The sequence below is a fragment of the Cupressus sempervirens genome, chromosome 3 (genome assembly GCF_028749045.1).
Source record: "Cupressus sempervirens isolate cs-2001-9-10 chromosome 3, ASM2874904v1, whole genome shotgun sequence".
In the NCBI taxonomy this organism is placed as follows: Eukaryota; Viridiplantae; Streptophyta; class Pinopsida; order Cupressales; family Cupressaceae; genus Cupressus; species Cupressus sempervirens.
In genome coordinates, this window is record NC_143120.1 from 242,554,944 (window position 1) to 242,578,765 (window position 23,822).

Sequence of the window (23,822 nt, forward strand, 5' to 3'; positions counted from 1 at the left end):
TTAGGGAAAATCTAATTAAGGAGAAACACAGTGGAGGGCTGGCAGGACATTTTGGTCGAGATAAGACCATTGCCATTCTTAGAGAACATTATTTTTGGCCTCAAATTTCACAGGATGTGAAGAAGTTTGTACAGAGTTGCCAGGTTTGTCAAGTTGCCAAGGGGTTTAGTCACAATACTGGCCTATATCATCCATTGCCTGTTCCATCAAGGCCATGGGAGGACATAAGTATGGATTTTGTTCTTAGATTGCCAAGGACACAAAGGGGTAATGACTCAGTATTCATGGTGGTTGATAGGTTCTCCAAAATGGCACATTTCATTCCATGCCACAAAACTCATGATGTTGTCCATATTGCATACTTGTTTTTCAAAGAGGTGGTAAGACTACATGGTCTTCCAAGGAGCATAGTTTCTGACAGAGATACTAAATTTGTGGGGTATTTCTAGAGGACATTGTGGAAAAAGTTGAGAACAGACTTGAAATTTAGTTCCACGCATCACCCACAAACTGACGGCCAAACAGAAGTGGTAAACAGAAGTCTGGGCAATTTGCTGAGATGTTTAGTTGGGGATAAGCCCAAGGGATGGGATTTGATTCTACCACAAGCAGATTTTTCTTACTATAACTCTATAAATAGGAGTACTGGAAAATCACCATTTCAAATTGTATATGGGAATAGCCCAAGGACTGCACCGAAATTGAGGAAGATAGAACAAGGGGAGAGGACAAATGCTGAAGCTGAGGAATTTGCTGAACATATCAAGCGTCTGCATGAGGAGGTTCAAGCACACATTACCAAGATGAATCAAGAGTATAAAGCTAGGGCTGAGTAAATCTTTTTTGGTTCGAAAGTTATTCATGTCTGAGTGCAGGTCTAACTGGAGGCAGCAAGAAGATATTTTGGGGGATTTTATTTTCAAAGTTTTGTTTTGAATCTAATTTTAGTGTGTGATCCTGGAGGTTGTAGATGCCCCTTGAAGCAACTCAGTTGAGTGTCTGATTCCTCCTGAGTTTTCCAAGGTGTGGCTCTGATACCAAAAATGATGCAAAGCCACACCTTGGAAAACTCAGGAGGAATTAGACACTCAATTGAGTTGCTTCAAGGGGCATCTACAACCTCCAGGATCACACACTAAAATTAGATTCAAAACAAAACTTTGAAAATAAAATCCCCCAAAATATCTTCTTGCTGCCTCCGGTTAGACCTGCACTCAAACATGAATAACTTTTGAACCAAAAAAAATTTACTCAATCAACCATTGATATTTTGCGTAACTAAGTTTCAAACAACATATAAAAATTTGAGAGAAATCCAACAATTCATTTGGGAGATATTACCCATGCACTGAGACTAATTTTCTGCAAACATACTGAATTCGACCCAAAACTAAAACTTTTTAATCTTCTGCAAACTATCAACTTGTTTCCAGTGAGAAGATAAGAAAAATCCGTTCAAAACTTAGACCATCAAAAACTTGCACAAAGAAAAAATAAAAAAATATTCCATATCTCTCCAAATTCGATTTGTGTCTTACATAACCGACTGGCTCTCTTTTAAAACTGATTTTCTTTTCCTAATTAAAGGATGTGAAACGTTTTCTTTCTATCTAGAAAAGAAAAACGTCTTCTATCCAAAAAAAGGATAAGAATCTGACACGTTTTTCTACCAATATTAGACAGACATTTTCCAAGTCAGGAATATTCCAAAAACTTCCTACTACCTATTATTGGATTCTAAAAATCATTAAACACTCCACCTACGAACTAAAAAAAACTATTCTAATTTAAGATCCACACACCTGGTCCTAGGTGGCTATATCTGGAGAGCTTATCGAATTGCTACTCTAGGTATGCCACCACATGTAGGACGTTATTACAAACTTCAATAACTAAAAGAATTTAAAACATAACATTAAATTCCCTATTACATTTTCAACAATGTTGCCAAAAATGATGCAGAGCCACACCTTGGAAAACTCAGGAGGAATCAGACACTCAACTGAGTTGCTTCAAGGGGCATCTACAACCTCCAGGATCACACACTAAAATTAGATTCAAAACAAAACTTTGAAAATAAAATCCTCCAAAATATCTTCTTGCTGCCTCCGGTTAGACCTGCACTCAGACATGAATAACTTTTGAATCAAAAAAGATTTACTCAATCCAACCGTTGAGATTTTGCGTAACTAGGTTTCAAAAAATATATAAAAATTTGAGAGAAATCCAACAGTTTATTTGGGAGATATTACCCATGCACTAAGACTAATTTTCTGCAAACATACCGAATTCGACCCAAAACTAAAACTTTTTAATCTTCTGCAAACTATCAACTTGTTTCCAGTGAGAAGATAAGAAAAATCCGTTCAAAACTCAGACCATCAAAAAATTGCATAAAGAAAAAATAAAAAAACATTCCATATCTTCCAAATTCGATTCGTGTCTTACATAGCCGACTGGCTCTCTTTTAAAACTGATTTTCTTTTCCTAATTAAAGGGTGTGAAACGTTTTCTTTCTATCTAAAAAAGAAAAACGTCTTCTATCCAAAAAACGGATAAGAATCTGAAACATTTTTCTACCAATATTAGACAGTCATTTTCTAAGTCAGGAATATTCCAAAAACTGCCTACTACCTATTATTGGATTCTAAAAATCATTAAACACTCCATCTATGAACTAAAAAAAACTATTCTAATTTAAGATCCACACACCTAGTCCTAGGTGGCTATATCTGGAGAGCTTATCGAACTGCTACTCTAGGTATGCCACCACATGTAGGACGTTATTACAAACTTTAAAAACTAAAAGCATTTAAAACATAACATTAAATTCCCTATTACATTTTCAACAATGTTGCCTCCTATAGCGTTTCTCTTCTCTGCCACTGCAGCATACTCCCTTGTAGAATGAATCTCAAGTCCTCTTGAGATGATGTGTTGTAGAAATGAATCTCATTCTTCTTTCGAACTTTCCAATTTCTTTGAACTAGGATGAGCATATCTACAAGAAAAACAAAAATAATATCCAACTTCTCCACCTTGTAGCTTTGATTCTTTAATGCTGTAAATGTCACAGAAAATTCTCCAGCATGATTCACTATACATGAAATCTGCATCCTTGAATAAACATTATTAGAAGAAAACATATCATTAGCATTAAGATTATTTGAGTTCTTTTTTTGAATATGAGCTTCCTTATACACCATGTAATGTGCATCATATCTATCTTCATCAATAGTAATCATAAACTTATCTGCTTCTTGACTATCAACCAGTTTCACATCTTGAATCTTAAGAATCATATTTATCTCTTCTTCCTTTATTAAACATTTATCATCATCTTGATCTTCTGTAGTAATCTCACTTTCAAATATCTCTTTCTTATTACAACTTTGTTCAAGAACAATAGCAGTATTGCACTCTTTCCTTTCTTCTTCAAGCTGAGTTTCCATACTACCGCCATGCCTTTTCCATTCTCCCACAATGGCTGCAAATTTTTCCCATAAATCAGATTCTTCTTTAGAACTTGTTGTTACACATTCCTTAGCTTCATCTTCATGCCATTCCTCTTAACATTTTTCTTCATTATGCATATTTAAGGCTTCATCAGTTGCCTCCAAAATCTTTTCCATAGGGGTACCTTCCAACATTGTACTCTTCTCTATTTTCAAAGGACATGTTACTGTTCCAACCACAAATTGTTCACACTCAAATCCCATAGGACTTTCCTCTTTATTCTTCTCATCAACATTTACTTGCTGCAATTTATCTTCTTTCTGCTCTTCAGGTTCTTTCCCTTCCAAAGGACAACTTACATCTATCATTTTTGAGATTTTTGTACCAACTTCACATAAATCTACACTCTTTATTGCTGCCTTCTCTGTAGTTTCATTTGCCTCTACCAAAACTTCTTTCACTTCCTCTTTCACTTCATCATGCATTGGAAATGCTATCCTATCAATAAGACCTATACTTCTCGATTCCTTCCATGTTGTATCATCCTTCAATGGAAGAAAAACCATCTTCTTCCCATTCTTGTTGACGGTATATGTGTTCTCTCTGCAATCATATATGGTTGACCTGTCATATTGCCATGCTCTTCCCAAAATCAAGTGACAATCTTTTAAAGGCATAATATCACATTCAATGGTATCAAAATATGGTCCAATGCTAAAAGAAACATATGAATTTTCGAAGACATCAATCCACTGTTCATCTCCTAACCCATAAGCTCTGTAAGGTAAATCATGAGGTACTCTTGGAAGATTCAGTTTCTCAACCATTTCTACTGAGATTATATTTTCAAAGGACCCACTGTCAACTATAACTTTGCATACCTTATTCTTGCACTTGTACTTTGTTCAGAATATAGAATGTCTTTGGCTATAGCTTTGTCTTTTTGCTTCTTCTTGTCCCATCATTCCTCAGCTAGGTTATTTTCTTCTTACCTAGTCTCCTGGACTTCTTCTCAGACTATTTTTCTCAATCTTTCACAATCACACAAACATATACACAACTACGTTTTCCCAAACCTTTTGCTGAGCTCTGATACAAAAAATGATGCAGAGCCACACTTTGGAAAACTCAGGAGGAATCAGACACTCAATTGAGTTGCTTCAAGGGGCATTTACAACCTCCAGGATCACACACTAAAATTAGATTCAAAACAAAACTTTGAAAATAAAATCCCCCAAAATATCTTCTTGCTACCTCCGGTTAGACCTGCACTCAGACATGAATAACTTTTGAACCAAAAAAGACTTACTCAATCCAACCATTGAGATTTTGCATAACTAGGTTTCAAACAACATATAAAAATTTGAGAAAAATCCAACAGTTCATTTGGGATATATTACCCATGCACTGAGACTAATTTTCTGCAAACATACCGAATTCGACCCAAAACTAAAACTTTTTAATCTTTTGCAAACTATCAACTTGTTTCCAGTGAGAAGATAAGAAAAATCCGTTCAAAACTCAGACCATCGAAAACTTGCACAAAGAAAAAATAAAAAAATATTCCATATCTCTCCAAATTCGATTCGTGTCTTACATAGCCGACTGGCTCTCTTTTAAAACTGATTTTCTTTTCCTAATTAAAGGATGTGAAACGTTTTCTTTCTATCTAGAAAAGAAAAACGTCTTCTATCCAAAAAAAGGATAAGAATCTAAAACATTTTTCTACCAATATTAGACAGTCATTTTCTAAGTCAGGAATATTCCAAAAACTGCCTACTACCTATTATTGGATTCTAAAAATAATTAAACACTCCACCTACGAACTAAAAAAAACTATTCTAATTTAAGATCCACACACCTGGTCCTAGGTGGCTATATCTGGAGAGCTTATCGAACTACTACTCTAGGTATGCCACCAATGTAGGACGTTATTACAAACTTCAAAAACTAAAAGCATTTAAAACATAACATTAAATTCCCTATTACATTTTCAACAATGTTGCCTCCTATAGCGTTTCTCTTCTTTGCCACTACAGTAGTTTAGTTGGGGATAAGCCCAAGGGATGGGATTTGATTCTACCACAAGCAGAGTTTGCTTACTATAACTCTATAAATAGGAGTACTGGAAAATCACCATTTCAAATTGTATATGGGAATAGCCCAAGTACTGCACCGAAATTGAGGAAGATAGAACAAGGGGAGAGGACAAGTGCTAAAGTTGAGGAATTTGCTGAACATATCAAGCGTCTGCATGAGGAGGTTCAAGCACACATTACCAAGATGAATCAAGAGTATAAAGCTAGGGCTGATCAAAGGAGAAGACATAAGGAATTCCAAGTAGGGGATCTAGTCATGGTGCACTTACGAAAAGAAAGATTTCCAGCCGGTACTTACAACAAGCTGAAAATGAAGAAATTTGGCCCCTATAAAATTTTGAAGAAACATGACTCAGGAAATGCATATGAAGTGGAGCTGCCAAATGGTATTCACATTTCTCCCATTTTCAACATTGCAGATTTAACAAAGTATCATGATGATGGTGCAGATGAGGAGCTAGTGTTAGAGCCATGTCCAATTCCTGCTTCTAAGAAGGAGGAGATAGAAGACATTCTAGATCATCGTGTGGGTAGGAGTACCAGAAACAAGCAGTATGAAGAGTATTTGGTCAAATGGAAAGGATGACTGATTGAGGACTCAACTTGGATTTTAGTAGCTGAGGTTTCCCATTTGGGATTTCCTCTACCATTCATAAAGTGATAGGGTCACTTTTCAATCTACCCTGGGTGTCTAATGCAGGAGCATCCAGAGGTATAAGGGCAATCCTGCGTCACCCAAAAAAAAATGTACTTAGACTTAGTTTCTGTTTCATGTGTTTTCATTTTTGGACACCCATTTGGGTCAAATAAAGGTTCCAACTCTCACAGTTCAACTATCAGTGTGCTAGAAAATCCCAAAAAAATAGGAGCATGCAATTTGGCCATCATTTTGGTGACCTAGAAGGTGTGAATTGGCCAGATGAATGTAATTGTGATTTAGAGCATTCTATAAAAAGAATCAGGTCAAAAGGCCCCACGGTTTGAAAGTTATTGTAGTTTTTTGGGTTTTGGAGAGCTCCTAAGAATGCTTCAAAGTCAGGTTAGTGGCATTAAATGACCTTGAAAAGGGTCAAAAAATGGGGGACGAGCAAAGCTGGTCCATAAGGCTATAGAGCGCTTCGAGAGCTTTCCAAAAATGTAAACGGTTCGTCAATCGGAGCTACGGTTCAAAAGTTATGCCTCCCGGAAGTTCGGTTACCGTTTCTGGATTCTTCTAGATTTGCACCGACTTCTAATGCAGCTTCTGGAACCTTCTATTTGGTTGGTGGATGCCTACTAGCACTTTCTAGAATGTACTCCTAGTCCTTAACCCTCTGGGGTTTATTTAGGGAGATTTCTAGCATTGTAAAAGGCAGTTCGGAGTGGAGTTTGAGAGGAGGTACTAAAAGGAGAAATTATCTCTAGATTTATTCTATTGTAAGCCCTTGGGGCATGTCTTGAAGTTTATTTTCTCTGTACTGTTTGTACTTGCTTATTTTCTCTGTTAATACAATTTCCCTTTTCTGTTGTGTCCATTCTGTTCGTGGGTTGTGTCCCCATCAGTGACACTTCATGTAAAGTGTTTGTAAAGCCTCTAACCAGGTCACTATTAATACAGTGTAAAGCCTTTAACAGGGCAGACTATCAGAAGTGGTTGAACAATATTTCTGCAATAATTTTTGTTGGTATTATCCCCACCCCAATCTTACCTTCTTATTCTTGGAGGGTTTCTGGGTTACCAAATTTTAGTGTTATGAGTTGTTGATGCATGTGTTTAGTTTCATGTTTACTTGATGTATTTACATGTATGCAATTTACTTCCACCTAAAAGTTTTATTGGCTAAAGTGTGATACTTCTGATTCACCTCCCCCCCCTCTCATAAGTACTCTTTCCATATTTGAATATTCCAACAGATTAATGACAAGGATTTGTGGGTTAAGAATGAGCATGGGATTTATGTGCTAAATTATTTTAGATTTTTATAAGTCCCTATGGAACATATTTTTGTCACCTTGGATGTCTAATACAAGAACATCCATGGGCTTTTGGCAATCTTGCATCACCCAAAAGATATATTTGTTATTTTACATTTTATAGTTACCCATCTGACAGTTTGTAATGGCAAACACTTTTTTTTTATTTCCAGATTTCATGAGCTTGGCTTATTATAGTGGAATTATCAAGGATCATTAATGTAAGTGCACATAATCCTATGTGACAATTGACATAAATTATGCTTCATCTTCTTGGGTGTTGTTTTCTTATGTTGCTCTTCATGTGGTGCTTGGTATTTAATTCGGCGAGTTTCTAAATTTAGGAGTTAGCTTATGCACTTTTGGATCTAGGAAATTAGTTAATATGTGGACCTATACCTAAGGACACATAATATTATCTCATATATTATGTATTTAGTCATTAATTCATTAAGGGCTAGTCCTATAATGTAATGCATGTTTTTTTTTAGAATGATTTAGAATAGCTGAGAGGGGGGAGTGAATCAATTATCCTCCCTCTCATTGATTCTACCAATTAAACTTTTGAATGCTTCAAACAACTTAGATCTATCATTTAAATAACTTAGTCTCTATAGAAACTTATTAGCAATATAAACTTGCACTCCATTGTCCCAATAATCACCTACTTGTAGAACGTAAAACATTAAACAAAAAAACATCTCAAATAACATTCACACAAGTAAGACACTAGGATTTAATGTGGAAACCCAATTTGGAAAAAAATCATTAGTAGCTCTCTTCTATTCAGGATGAAATCCAACATTTAGGATACAATGCACATAATAGCTAGCAAGAAAAGGCCATCCTTTCAGATCTGCACAACATCATATCTAAGGAAGAGCTTTTCTGGAAATAGAGATCAAGAGTCAGTTGGTTGAAGGAGGGAGACCGCAATACCAAATTTTTTCACCTGACCACCCTTAAGCACCGGGCTAATAATAGAATATCCAACATTGTAAAGGGCCAGGCTCAGATTACCAAAGAGGATGAAATTGAGAAGGAAGCTGTCTGCTACTTCTCATCTCTCCTCTCTGTTGATCCTTTCCTCTCTGGGTCTGAGCAAGAGGAAATCCTAGCGACCATTCCCTCAATTCTTCAAGATTACCACTACTCCATGCTGAAGGAAATCCCCTCCTTGGAGGAAATCCATCAGGCCCTCTTCTCTCTCCCGGGGGATAAAGCTCCTGGCCCAGATGGTTTCCCTACTTTCTTCTTTCAGATCTTTTGGAATGTTGTGAAAAAGGATGTGGTTAAAGCAGTTCAGGAGTTCTTTGGAGCCAGGAATTTTCTTAAAGAACTTAATGCTACCTTTTTGGTTCTCATCCCTAAAATCCCGGGTACTGATTCTCTGGATAAATTTAGGCCCATTAGCCTCTGCAATTCCTTCTATAAGATCATTGCCAAGGTTCTCACTTCCAGGTTCCTCAGAGTTCTCCCTCTGATCATCTCTCCTCAGCAAACCAGCTTTGTCCCTGGCAGGCAGATCCTTGATTCAATTGTTTCGGTTCATGAGGTCATCCACTCTCTTGAGGCAGGCAAAAAGGAAGGATTCCTTCTTAAGCTGGACCTATCAAAAGCTTATAATAGGGTTAACTGGAAGTTTCTCTTTATTGTTCTTTGTGCCTTTGGCCTCGATGATCAAGTTTGCAAACTCATCTCTCAGCTTGTGTCTTCACCCTCTTTGTCGGTTCTGGTTAATGGCCACCCCTCTCATTTCTTCTCCCCCTCTAGGGGTCTAAGGCAAGGAGACCCCATCTCTCCGGTCCTGTTTGTTATCATGGTGGAATGCCTTGGCAGACTCATTCAAAAGAAGATTAGGGACATGTGTTTAGTGGGTTTGAGGCCTTCTTCGAGTCCATCCTCTTTCACTCAACAACAATTTGTGGATGACATGATTTTGGGGGGCGAAGCTTCAGTTCAGGAGGCCAGAACCTTCAAAAGCATTCTTAATTCCTACACCAGGGGTTTTGGCCAAGCTATTAACTTAGACAAGAGCTCTGTCTTCTTCCTCAACACTCCTCTGGAGAGGCAGAGGAAAATTGCTCAAATTTTGGGTTGTGGCATTGGGTCCCTACCGTCGACTTATCTTGGGCTTCCTCTAGGCTCCAAACCCTCGGACTCCTTTTGGACAAGCATTATCAACAACTTCAACAAGAAACTTGTTGGCTGGAAAGAGGCCACCTTCAGTCAGGCAGGTAAATGCACCCTGGTTAACTCAATTCTGCAGAATCTCCCCACCTCTGCCCTCAGTCTCTTTGGGATTCCGGCTAAGTTTGTAGACAGAATGGAGAGGATTCCGAGGGACTTTCTCTAGATTGGAACTGATGACCACAAGAGATACCACTTGGTAGCTTGGGACCAGGTTTGCTTGCCCAAAAGCTAGGGAGGTCTTGGAATTAGGAAAATTTTTCACCTCAATCAATCCCTCTTAGCTAAACTCCGTTGGTGCATCTTCCAAGGCACAAGGGTTTGGAGGGACATTTTGGCTAAGAAGTACCTGGTAGGCCTGTCTCTCTCCTCCATTTTCCAGGGGGCTGAGTTGCCGTTGGGTTCTTACATTTGGAAAGGTATTCTGAAGGCCCTTCCCCTTGCCAAATCCAGGGCCAAATGGAAAGCTAGAATGGGAGACAAAATCCTTTTTTGGCAGGACAGCTGGCTTTTTCAGGAACCTCTCACTAACCATCCTTCATTTGGCAGGTGGGCTGATCAAGCAATAGGTAGATATGGTATGCTGGTTAGGAACTACAGAAATGGGAATGATTGGCACAATCTGGCGGAACTTTCGTAGGATCTTGAGCCTTTGATGGCCTCTTTGAACGCTATTAACATCAACCAGATAGGCGACGCCTTAGTCTGGGGAGACTCTTCTGGAGGCCATTATACTGTAGCCTCAAGCTATCTTTCCCTTGTGGGAATAGGGGAGAAACCTATTTGGGCCAAGCCCTGGACCCCTAGATTAACGACCAAAATCAACATTTTCTTTTGGCTCCTCTTGCAAGACAAGATCCTTACCCTGGATAATTTAGCCAAAAGAGGCCAAATTATTCCCAACAGATGCTGCCTCTGTAAAATTGACCTAGAAATGGTTAATCACATTTTCATTCATTGCCCCTTTTCCTCTAGAGTGTGGAGTCTTCTAACTTCCAATATGAACTCCTACTAGTGCTTGCCAGCCAGTATCAAGAATTTCTTCATTCAGTGGAGAAGCAACCACAAAGGCCTGGAATCCCAAATTTTGAGTTCCTAGATTATCCCACACTTTTGCTGGGGAATCTGGAAGGAGTGCAACAACAGGATATTCAGAGACAGAGAAGCTCTTGAGGGTATTATAGCAGAGAAAATTGATAGCTTCATGAAAGAGAACTATTCCACAACTAGAGATGGAAACATAAAGGACGAAGGGAAAATTAAGACCAGGAAAGAAGACAGGATCAAAAGAAGACAGCAGGCTTCTTGGTCCTCCCCCCCCGAAAATTGGCATAAAGCCAATTTCGATGGAGCGGCTAAGGGGAACCCTAGTCCCGCCAGATGCGGTGGAATCATAAGAAACAACTTGGGAGGGGGCATTGCTGCTATCTCCTCCCCTATTGGTCACCAAACCAACCATTTGGTTGAAGCTAGTGCAGCCAGACTCATTGTTAAGCTGGCCTTGGACTCAGGGATCGAACAACTGTGGCTTGAAGGTGACTCCCTAAATATAATTAATTGTATTTTAGGAGTAACCAAACCATCATGGACCATTGAAAGCATAATTGAGGACCTAAAAATGGACTTGAGAAAATTTAAAAATTACCACGTCAGCCATGTCTACCGTGAAGCTAACGTGGTTTCTGATTGGTTCGCAAATGTAGCGGTCACATTAAATTCGGTGATGACGTGGGGAAACAATAATCATTTTCCAGCGGTAGCTATTGAGCTCATCCGAAAGGAGCAAATTCAAAGTACCAACTCAAAATCTTTTTATGATGATGACACATGCTAAATCATGTTTTAAAAAGGGAATCAATAGGAGTTATGTGGAACCCTCACCGTTTCATAATAACGTGTACAAATTACACGAGCAGAAGAAAGCCAGAGTTAAACCCAAAAACACGTGCATTAATGCTCTCATCCTTAGTAATTTGTCCATCTTTGAGCTCTGCAATTCTATTCAGGGTTTAGGGTTAGAGTGGCATAAAATCGCAATGGTGGGAGAAAGGATTAGAAGAGAGCCATGGGGAGAAATGGAGAGCTGGAAAGAAAAAGGGAAGGTTTGGAAAAAACTTCAGAAGGGCGGCATAACTAGCTTCATGGAGAGGCTCCATGGTTTCGACACGGGGGTTACCAAGATAATAGTTGAAACCTAGCACAATGGAAAGGTCATAATTGATGGTGTCTCCCACCAAATCATAGAGGGTCTCATTGCGGAGGTGACAGGCTTCTCCCAGGAAGGCATTAGCTTCTTCAGGGATAAGAAGATGTCTGCCAATGCTGTCAACGCTTTCGTCAAGAACGACAAGGAGAAAAGAAAACTGGTAAAGATTGACACCTTCTACGACATAGAGTCCATCAAGAAGTTCTGGGGGCTTGTTCTAAGGATCATCATAGAGTATGTCACTTTGGAGCCCAGGTTTGATAGAGTTAGAACCCATTATTTGTTTTGCTTAATCATTTTAGACATAAAGTGAAAATCTCATTTCCTTTTTATATTTTTACTTCTATGACTAAGAATATAGAGAGTTACAAAAAATGTCCTGTCAAGAATCCCGCCCTTCATGAAGGTCTTCTGCTCCTCATTTTTGAGTTTCTAAAAACCCAAACAAGAGTCAAGCTCATTGGGGCTTCGGGTGGCTCCTCAGAGGACACTACTAGCTCAGAATCAGGGGAAGTGCACGTTGTGAAATTTGTCAAGTCTAAAACCCCAAAAGCCAAACCCTCTCCCCGCTTCCCTAGTAGGAAGAGCCCTAGGTGCCCTCCCCCTAACCCCCCTACCCCTCATCCTAAGGAGTCTAGTGAGGAGTCGGATATAGAGTCAGAGGAAGTGGATTCGGTGGCAGAGAAGGAAAGTGAGTTGGAAGACGATAAGGAAAAAGATAATGACAAGAAGGAGGCGATCCCCTTGGTAACCCAGGATAACCCCAAGAAAAGAAAATTGGACCAAACCTCTACCCATGATCATCTCAGCGATAACGTTGATTTGCCCCCCAGCCCCACAGCGCCCACCTCCCCCCTGGAGATCCCCATTTCGCCCCCAGAAGAGATGATAGAAATTATGGTTGAAAAGGGACGGGAGGCCATCGAGAAAAATAAGAGAAGAGCCTAGCGAAATTTCAATATGGATAGTGTTAGTATGGGCATTGTTAGAGAACCTGCTAAAATCCAGGTGTTGGGGGATCTCGACAGTAGCACCCACTATGACGAGCTCCTTGACCCGACTCTTTTGGTTCTCTCTAAGAATGCTCATGAAATAGGCTTTAACTTCCTCAACAATTCAAAGAACAACCTGATTGACAATTTTCGCTCCATTAAGTGGCTTTTTAAAGAAATTGAGACTTTGAAGGACAAGTCCAACTAGACAGACAACAGGAGGGAAGTCAAGGATCATGAGGCCAGAGGCAGTAAAGACCAGGTGGGAAGCCAAGAAAAAGATAGAAGCAAGGACCCTAGTGACAATCAGGAGGACAGAATCACCCAGCTCGAGCAGAAGGTCCAAAGGCTGGACTTTGTCCACTAGGTTGTGACTAAATAGATTGTGCATACCCTCCATACATTGAACGAAAACATTTTTAATCTGGGGGACTATCTGACCAATGCCAATCTTGTGGGGAACGTGGAGCAGAGTACAGAGAACGGAACCAGCCGGGAGGATCCTCAGAAAGAGACTGGAATCCAGGAAAGCTAGGGGGACCAGTTGCATTTCCCCCCCGCGACCCAAGAGGAGGAGGCCATCCAGAAGGAAAGCGACACTGCAGAAATCCTGCAGGCAATGAAGAAGAAGGGACACTAGTCTGCTCGCCAGGCTCGTTTCTTGGCCTTTGTTTCCTTGGCTTCGGGCCTTTTTGATTCTGGCCTTTTGAGGTTGTTTTTGTTTTTTCTGACTTTTATGCTTTAAGTTGTTTAATGTTGTAAAACTTTGGGTTTCAGGATCCCTGTAAAACCTGTTTTCCAAATCAAAAACATGCTACTAATTTTCACTCTTTTAAAGTGAGCTTTGTTAGGAGGCAACCCTGTTAATGTTTACAATACACAGTGTTAGGTGTGATCATGTTAAAAGATTTAATCACCCTATTAGAAGTGGCCCTATTAGAGGACTTAAGAACATTCCATTAGAATTACAACTTGATTAAAGGATTTACAAATGACTATTAGGTTAACCTTGATTAAAGGATTTTAACTGATACAATAGTTAGAAAGTAACAACATATTGATTTGATAAATACAACTCACTTTGCAAATACAAATCACAATGTAGCTCATTGGCTAACTCATTGACTAAACTCCATTCATTTCTCCATCACTAATCTTTAATCTTCTTGGAAAATCCTTCAATCAATCACTCTTCATCTTTGCTCTCCTTGACAGCCTTCTCCTCTAGTTCACCAATCATCAAAATTAGCAACTGTTAACCTCCTTAGGTTAATCCTTATGCCTCCTCAAATAGGTAGCTTTGATCTTTTCTCACCAAAACATCACTGTTGATCTTAGGGTTAGGTATGACTCATCAAATCCTTCCATCATTTCGTTTCTTCCTTCTCCTTCTAGATACTTCTCAAAACTTCTCTTTGAATCCATGCCTAGAAAAATATGGTTTGTCTTACATTAAATGCTACAACTCATCAATACTTATCCTCTACGTACTTTGACCAATCCAAAAATTCAACTACATTGACTAGGAGGCTCAATTCCTTCACAAAATAACAAATGCTAACACTTAGTCAATATTGTGTTCCTTAGCCTTGGTCACCACTAGATAACTCGGTCAGTACTAAACTTTCTTGCTCAGCTTACACTGTCCACTCAATCTAACTTTTTGGATACCCCGATCTTTATTGGTGCTCAGCTGAAACTTTATTCACTCGACTTCTACTGTTCACTCATTCTTCACTCGCACAACTAGACTTCAACTATAAGTTCCTTAATCTTTTGCTTTGTGGCTTGGCTTAGCCTATGCATTTGGTCCTTCATTGATCATCTCTTCTAAGCTTCAACTCAACTATCTTCTCCACTTAGTGTTATGATTAAACAACACATTATCTTGTCAAGGTCCAACTGATCAAATGCCCATTGTAATTCTACATAACTCAACTTTTCCACTAGGTCCTCTTGTTATATCTTTTTCTCAAATCCTCTTCATCAATCATCTTGATATGACTCTCTGCTTAGGTAGTAATTTTCTCACCAATAAGGTTTGACATCAATGACAATATAACAATTTTTCCAATTGTAGCTTCCAACAGTTTAGATCATCATTGGAGATTGTAAACTCTAAGCCTACCTATGTGTCTTGATCGCTATATATGTAATGTCCTAGTCTTAGAAGGTAGTATCAAGTACTAAGGTATTCAAGTAGTAGCATAGGAGTATCATTCAAGAAGATACTTATAGGAAGCTTGTATGCAGAAGTTTGGTCCATAATATGGAATGTACATTGGTCATAACTAGGAAGGACTTATAACTTGACAAATAATATATTTAATAATGTGAGCTATTTTATGGATCAATGAAAAGTATGGTGAACATTTGATGTAATTGAAGATTTGTGATAGTAAATTATTTCTCTTGCAATTATATCTTGTGTAATTCTTCTATGTTGTATTCACTAGGGGCTTGGTCATCTCCTTTGCGGACGCACCTACCTTGCATTGCATAAAAACTAATTAAAATTATTAAAAAGGAAGATGTGAGCATTTATAACATAGGAGCCCATAGAAAACTAATTAAAATTATTAGAAAGGAAGATGTAAGCATTTATAACATAGGAGCCCATTGAAAACTATGTCCATACCTTGTTCCCAAGCTCTCACTTTGGAAAAGATAGAAGATGTTGAGAGAATGGACCACAAACTGCAGGTGGAATTGAAGGTAATGAAGATAACATGTAGAGGGCTATAGGATAGGACATATATATATATGGAATTGAAGGTAATGAAGATAACATGTAGAGGGCTATAGGATAGGACATATATATATATACACACACACACACACAGATGCATGCATGCATACATACATACATATTTGTTTGCTGTGACAAATTGTAATGCTCAAATGCGACAAGGGTTATAGTGTTTTTAAGGTGTAATTGTTGGTATTTTTTCCCAGACTTCTTGTGGTTTTAAGGGGTAGGCATACTATTTCTGCACATATTTTCTTTCAAACCTGGATAAGCATGGGCTGATTTCGTGAGAGGAAGGAAGGTTTTTGGGCATGGACCATAGGGTTGCTCTTGTCATAGTAAAAAATGCAGAGAAAAGAACAAGATAAAGAAATAATAAAGCATAATTAGGGTCTTCTTCTGAGAAAGCACATTGTTTGGTGTTATTATTATCATTTTTTTATGGTCGATTGCTTCTAGGGGTTTGTAAGCAGTATTACTGCAAATAGGCATGACAAGGAAGCGGGCAGGGCTGTTGATCTCAGATTATGTTGCCCTTAGTTATTAAGTTGATCTCTTACTTCCTTGATCTGTGATTGGTGTGAAAGCTAGATTGGTAAAATGAAAAATCTAGAGTTCCCATTGAAAAGAATTTGAAAATTCCCAGTTTTTTTTCCTTCCAATTTTTCGTGTAAAAAAATCATTTTTACCCATAGCATAATTGCCACTAGGCAATCAGAAAATAAGAATTCCTGATTCAAAATTAATCAAATAATAAACACTTTTTCAACTTTAGAAATTCATTAGCTTTAGAAATGGCCACTGAAAACATTAGTACAATTCAGACAACGATCTAGAAAATCTGGTTCAGTTGACCTCAACTTCTTCTAATAAAACACGACATCACAAGATCTATCTCTCACAAGACCCATCTCTCCCAACCCACATAATAAGATCCCCAATTCAGAGGTCTTAGAGAAACTTGTATCTTTTTGCTCCAATTAGCTCATAAGATAATTGGAAGAGCTCTATCTGATATAAAGTAACAGGTCTGTCTCCATATACAACTGCAATAAAGTAACATTACCATTTTTATGATTTATTTCATGGCATATCTGTTTCAATTTGAATCAAAATATGCAGATTACAGTTTACATTGTTGTACAGAGGACATCTTTATAATTTTGACTAGGAGATGGAAAATCTTCTTCTCCGTGGTAAACTGGCTGCTTCATCATGGTCTACAAGGTTGTTTGTATCTTTTGAAACATTGCGATGAAATGGATTGAGTTTCCCAAGCTTCTTGGAAACAGAAGAAAGGAATGAAATCTTCTTGACTTGAGGCTCCTTTTCTAGATTCTTCACATACATTTTCATTCTGATCAATTCCTTCTTCAATTCTTCATTTTCCTTGAAAAGAATGGCACTGTTTACATCTCTGGGCGAAGAATAAGCTGCAGAAGGTACATCTACAGCCGTTTTGGGTGATTTCTTGATTGCTTCACTTGTCTTTGTACTGCGAATTTGAAGTTTGTCATAGTACAACACTTGGACTACAGTATGCACTGGCAGCCTGTTGTTTTGAGCTGCATGCATCCGAGCTTCATACGAAAGTCTATGGCAGTCCATTATACTGCATACTTTTTCACGTTGTAGCTCATCCAGACCTGGATGTGCCTGCATCGAGATATCACTTTTATATAAATTCATTCACAGATTTGAAATCGGATTGAGCATTTTGGAATTAGATTCTAAAATAGTTTTTTCATCAACATCATTTCAGATGACAACTAATGTTTCTCTCATTTCATAGAGTTTCTCTACATTGTGATGATAGATCAAATCTAAAATATTGATAGAAAACAATAACATAATTTGATGTTATGAACTGTAGAGATTTGTAACTTTGAATCCAAAATTTCATACCCATATCAAAATTCGTATATCTTTAAATCTAAAATTGCATACCCCTTCGATAATCTGAAACTTGATATTTTTTTTAGTTTTTTCGGCATAATCTAATGTTATGAACTGTAAATTCTTTGTATCTTCGAATCTAAAATTGCATACCACATTAATTTTTTTATATCCCTGACTCTAAAATTGCATACACATTCTTGCAAACGTAAATGCTATGACCATAATTTGAAATCAGTGATCATTTGGGATGAACTACAATTAATCTCTAGTTCAGAGTCATAGTTCTCTCACCTTCAAGTAGATATCAATTGCCCTGTATAGGCTATCGTCCACATCCCTTGCTTGTTTTGGCATCACAGTGGGAATCGCAACAAATTTCTCAACACTTAGATTCGGCTCATTGGCAATCTCTGCCAAATAGCTATCTAGCACTCTGCAGATTTTTATCACAGAAGGGGAACAATAGCAGGCTTCTGAAAGCCCAATGTGTTTTTCCACCTCCAAAAACTCAATGACTATCCGATGCACAATGTCCACACCATAGATACAGTCTGCATTACTACTGGTAGGAAAGAAAGAAATGAAAAAAGAGATTAGTTTATAATCCATATATGAAGACCCTCTACATCTGATTATGCTTAGATTATCGTCAAGTTTCAAAAAAAATTTGCAAAAAAGGGTTGTTTGAGGATAAAACATTTTGGGTCACTCTTGAAATGACATAATTCAGAGAAACAAATTCCTGAAAGAGGATCTAACTTCTTGGGTCACACTTGAACTTACATAAAATGGACTAAAATTATGAGAAAAATCTAATGGGTCCTTATGTCATTTAGCTTTACACTAGTCAGTGTAGGGTTTATGACCAGAAACAACTATTCAGTTATGGATCTAGGGTTAGATGTTGCATTGAAATCAAAGCTATCAGATTTTTACAATTCATGTAATTGTATTTTTTCTTTCTGGATTAGATTATGTGAGTTTTTTGGTATCAATGTTTAGAATCATATTAGATGATCTATCATGAGGATGCAAGAGAGAAAAATTCTGATGAATGGATTATGTGAAACGTTGATGCTAAAAAAATCTTACACAATCGAACCCAGAAACAAAAAGATACATGTTACATTGAAATTTTGACCTCTCATAAATGAAGATTGTTTACAGCCTACAAATTTAACATAACTTCTCATTGATGAGAAGTCAAAATTTCAGTTTTGTGGTGCATCAGAAAGCTGTTTCCCTTGGGCACGGTCCACGGTGCCACTAGAATGCACATTGCCATAGATTGAATATAATGTACTTAGAGTAAAAACACGAGAGCCGGTGCATATATGTTGCTCAGTAGACATTGGCTTTCCCTCGTGGCCCCTCCAAGTGTCCTATTAAATGAAAGTAGAAAAGTAGAGAAAAAAGTTTACCCAGGGATGATGAGGAGATCATCTACAGTTGCACGGTCCAGTTGCATAGAAATCCTCCTTTCCAGATCCATCCGGCAGGCCACTGTTGTGTTCACATAGATTGCAGATCTTAGTAGACCACATAGAAAAGTAAGAGACATAGTATTCTTCTCTAAAGGCAAGAGCTCAACAATAGTCTCAACAAGGATTCTCTGCTCATCCCACTTGTTGTTTACACTGCCCTGCTGCTGCTGCTTCCACACAATTCCTTGAAGAGATTTGTCTGCATAAAGAGAAAGGGATGACCCAAGAGCCTGATAGGACAGCCCCTTGGCCTTCATGGCCACGATAACTCTCTCATAAAAATCAATTTTCAGGGCTGTCAGCTCCTCTGCCCACCAGCAATTATGGGTACTGAAGTTGAACTCAGTGCATGCATTAGAGGCCACAGCTTCTATGCATCTACTCACTATTCTTAGATCTTCTGCTGCAGGAAGAAGGCTTTCACATGAATGAAGCACTGATAGGGCACCACAGAAGTTCTTCAAAGCCACCTGCTCCAAATAATCTTCAGTCCTGAAAAAATGAAACATACATTAATGTCCATAAATCATCCAACAAGAAGAAAGGTTTATTCCATCCACCGTGTTCAATTAAGTGGCGGTGGCGGTGTTGTGACAACTAAAGTTCAAACTTCTGCTGGGCCATTGTGATCGTGGGCTTGTGCCTTCACTGATACAACGAGCCTACAGGTTTGAGCCTTAGCACTGCTAATTGGGGATGAGACTCCCCTTTATGACCTCATTGGTTTATAGTTCTAGATCAAAAGTGTTTCACAGATTCAACATTTAACATCACCATTTAAGTAAAAAGTTTAGCTAGCATTTGAATATAATGAACTTATCAAGCTTAAAGAATCTTACTATTTGAAAGTCCCCTACAAGAAAAGAATTCGCTTCATAATTTATTCCAGTGAGGAGAGCAGAGAGTAGCAATAGAGATTTAATCTTTTTTCCAGGGCCCGTGAAATAAAGAGGAGTTAAAGACCCAAAAAAATCTCTGGTCTGGATGATGGAAAAAGAAGAGAATTTACCTGGAAACCAAATTGCCTGCTGCATATTCTTCAGTCATCTGGAGACACTCAGCAGCACAATAGAGGGCAGCAACATTTGCAGCACTGATTTCAAAGTTAATTCCATAGCAGAACTTAGCAGCTTGTTCAAAAGCCTCTACACCCCCTGGCAAGTTTTCAGGCAGCCTTATTGTTGTCAGATCCGAGTCATTCGCCTCTGCAACCAGCCTTCGCATGTACCCACTTTTCGATACAAGAGGAAACTTGACAAAAATGAAAACAAAAAACTCCATCAGTACAAGCTCTGAGCTCCTCTGTTCTCCTCACATCGATTTCTCTGTAAATTAGCTTAAAACCTCACCCTAACAGGAAAGGTTTATACCTTGTGTAGGGAAAAATATGTGTCTCCTATGACAATGGTGACATCAGGAGGAATCTCTTGAGAAAAAATCCTGTTAGAAAGATTCATCCAAGTTTAGATCATTAAAAATGGACAAACTTTAAATAGCAATGCACTTCATTTTGATTTTTCAAATCACATCCTGTGATCAGAACAGACTGTAAAACCATTGATATGAAAATCTCTGCACAATCTAATATAAAAATATTGTATTATTCACTGTAAAAAATATAACAGCATCAATATCCATAAATATGAATTTACCACCTTGCCTTGCTATTTATTGTTTTTGTGGTGGGGGTTTTACATACCATTGACAGGTACGCTCCATGGCAATACTAGAGAGTCTGTGGTGTCTCTTGGAAGAAGATGAATGAGAAGACATGGGAGACTACAGGATATATGAATTATGGAAAAACTTAAAAGATGAAAAGATAATGCAGGACTTAAAATTCGGTCAGCCAATTGAATTTGCTGATTAGGAGAAGAGAGGAAGAAGATTGAATGGATTGTTGAGAGCCACGAGAGCCACCGCTGAGCTGACAGGAGCTCTTTTTGTAGTCGTTTCAAACTCAGTTGAAAATCTGATGAGAAAGATTAGTTGTGAGCTTGGTTGGCATTTGAGGTGGAATAGGTACCCACGATAGTGAGAGTCCCAGTCAAAGTATTGCACACGCTGTTACAGGACAGTGGCCTACTTTTATTTTTGTTTGGCATGTATTCTTTTACTAATGTCTTTGACTACAGAGTCAAGTTTTGGGGTTAAGGTATTTATATCAGATTCTGATTAGATTTTGCAACGGATACTGGATTTCTTGGGTAAACTTTTTACCAAGAAGATCTATGCATTCAACTAAATACACACAGGTTCTACTTATTCATGAAGTAGTAGGAGTTATATGAGTCATTACCTGAATCTATTGAGAAAGAAGTACTAAGTTCTACATTTTATAGGCTGAATTCCGCCAAAGAATATCCATGAATCCAATAAAATATACAAGGCTCAATCTTTTGGGAACAAGTTCTCCTAAAATGATCCTTGAATTCTGTAAGACTACTTTATCTTGTAGGCTCATTAAGAACCATTCAAGTTCACAAGCAAATCAATGGTCCGTTGACAAAAAGTCAACTTTATAATTTTATCTTTAAAATCTTTTTGTAATAGTCAAACACTTAAGAATAATGTTTCTATGACGTGAATTTTTGTAGTAAGAATGTCAGTTCTAAACCATTACACTATGTCAATATCAATCAATGTGTGTTAATATCAAATAATACAAATTCAACTCTTACACTATGCCAATATCATTCAATAATTAAAGTAATGTACAACAACCAAATTTTTGTTTTGTTTTCTTGCTATTAAAGAAAGCTTATAAAAGTTACTAAAAAAAGACTACACAAGATAAGAAAATATGGTAGAAATACTATATTCCAAATATAACTAGTTCTAAGAAAGTAGCAACAATAAACACTCCTACACAAACCATGAGACCAAGTACTCATTATAAACATCTCAAACAACAATTCTACAAGCTGAAATACTTGAAAAGAATGAGGAGGCCACATGTTCTCATTTACTCATGAGTTTGATTATAAGTTCATATTTTACCTATATCTATATATCTTTCTTTTTATAGTGACAATGTTTAAACAAGGCTTGAATATCAATAAAAAGCACACACAATAATTAAACTACTACGCTATGTCAATATAATCTTTTTACAATCATCCATGTAAAACTTAAGTATTTGTTCTAATTTTATTTAGGAAAACTAAATTTTGTCAATCATATTAAAAAATTGCAAGGCTATTGAAATTGATATTTTACTAACTTTAATGATTGAGATTTTTTCCTATATTTAAACAATGAAGTAGAATTGTTATTGATTAAAATATATTTAAATCATCTTATATGACAGAAAAGAGTTTAATAGTCCAATATTCAAGAAAAATACTTCTTTGGAGTTTGAACTTCAAAGGTAAGAATAAAACAATAATTAAAGTTAAATGCTACACTTTCTTCTTTGTATTGGAGAATGTTTTAACTTAGCATCACTAGGTGTCTAAAACATGAACTTAACACTAAACTATGAAAATATCAATCAACAAAAATAGTAAATGTTTATTCTAATTTTATTGGGCTCAACAGCTAACCAAACATGAAGGAACATAATCAACCAATTAGGACTCAACACCTTACAAACTCTCATGTCATCCATAACCAACTCTTATAATATCCAAGAATACTTAATGATAAGAGATCCTAGTCCCCAACATTCCACATCCTCATCTATTCAAAGATGCATTCTTCAAGACAATCTACCACCTTGTTTCATTCTTGCAGGACATGATTGATGGTAAAAAAATCCCAGGAGTTAAATAAATTCAAAGTCTAGTTGATCACTAAGGTTAATTGTCAATTACTCCCTCCATATGTTTCTTATTCAACATATAAATTACAATTTGTGAGTCAAATTCATAGTGGTATGTCTCCTCCTAAGAGTGTAACCCTTCTTGAAAGAAAGAAGAATAACATAGGATGCCATTAGATTATTGGTGTGTTGGCTTTTAGACACAAATAAAAGGGATTGAACCCTATAATTATGCCTTCTAATACCACCAACCCTAACGTGACTAGAATTACCTCTAGAAGAATGATCTATATTTATCATCAGCACCTGTTCTATAGGGGATGACTAATGTCCACCCTACTGAACCTTTCTCTTGGACATTCAAACCAATCTACCATTAGGGGGCTTCATGCTACAATCATCATGACCCAAACTCTAAAGAACACCAATATGTCCTAGGTCAAAATGAGTAGACAAATCATAATTTGCAAACAAGAATTCTTGTAAAATGCTATTAGTTCTCAACCATAGTTGACTCAACATCTTCCTATCAAGAAATATTGTTTTCATCATTTCCAATCAATTTTTCCAAAGAATAAAGTACCTAGCTTATGTTCCAAGTGGTGCATATGAAAGGGGTCTTAGCTGGGGGGCTTCCTAAAAGGATCAAAAATTCAATCAACAAAGCAATGTGTAAACAAGTCTTCATCTAAATCCCCAACCTAAAATGCCAAATTTTCTTACAAAACCGGTAGAGAAAGAAAATATTTGAAGAACTTTTGTTGTGCTTTTATTACACAAGGTACATAGAATGACCATGGAATCCCAATTTTCTTAAATTATTCCAAGTGAGACATCTATTCTAGATAACTAATTAGATGAATAAGTTACATTTAGGGTAAGACAATTTGCTTCACACTTATTCCTACCAAGGAACCTCCATATCCTCATAAAATATGTTTATCCAATTCCTAGTATTTGGAAGCAACTATGAACTTACCTTTTAGCTTAGGACATCGAGATAAGATATCAATTTTCTCTAAGGAATTATA

General features: G+C 37.4%; 1 protein-coding gene across 2 annotated transcripts; it reads right to left on the reverse strand.

Annotated features, from left to right (window-relative positions):
- Positions 1-16,387: 16,387 nt before the first annotated feature.
- LOC149565763 (root phototropism protein 2-like) lies at positions 16,388-21,021 on the reverse strand. Of its 2 annotated transcripts, none has more exons than XM_089819256.1 (6): positions 20,728-21,021; positions 20,399-20,468; positions 20,038-20,279; positions 18,966-19,520; positions 17,836-18,103; positions 16,388-17,301 (listed from the first exon to the last, which is right to left on the reverse strand). In XM_089819256.1, the coding sequence occupies exons 1-6, from the start codon at positions 20,799-20,801 to the stop codon at positions 16,813-16,815; spliced, it is 1,698 nt and encodes a 565-aa protein (XP_089675382.1). In that variant the 5' UTR covers positions 20,802-21,021; the 3' UTR covers positions 16,388-16,812. The 2 variants fall into 2 exon arrangements, with proteins under 2 accessions (XP_089675382.1, XP_089675380.1); XM_089819254.1 differs by having other exon boundaries at positions 17,836-18,106; positions 20,728-20,968.
- Between the last annotated feature and the right edge of the window lie 2,801 nt (positions 21,022-23,822).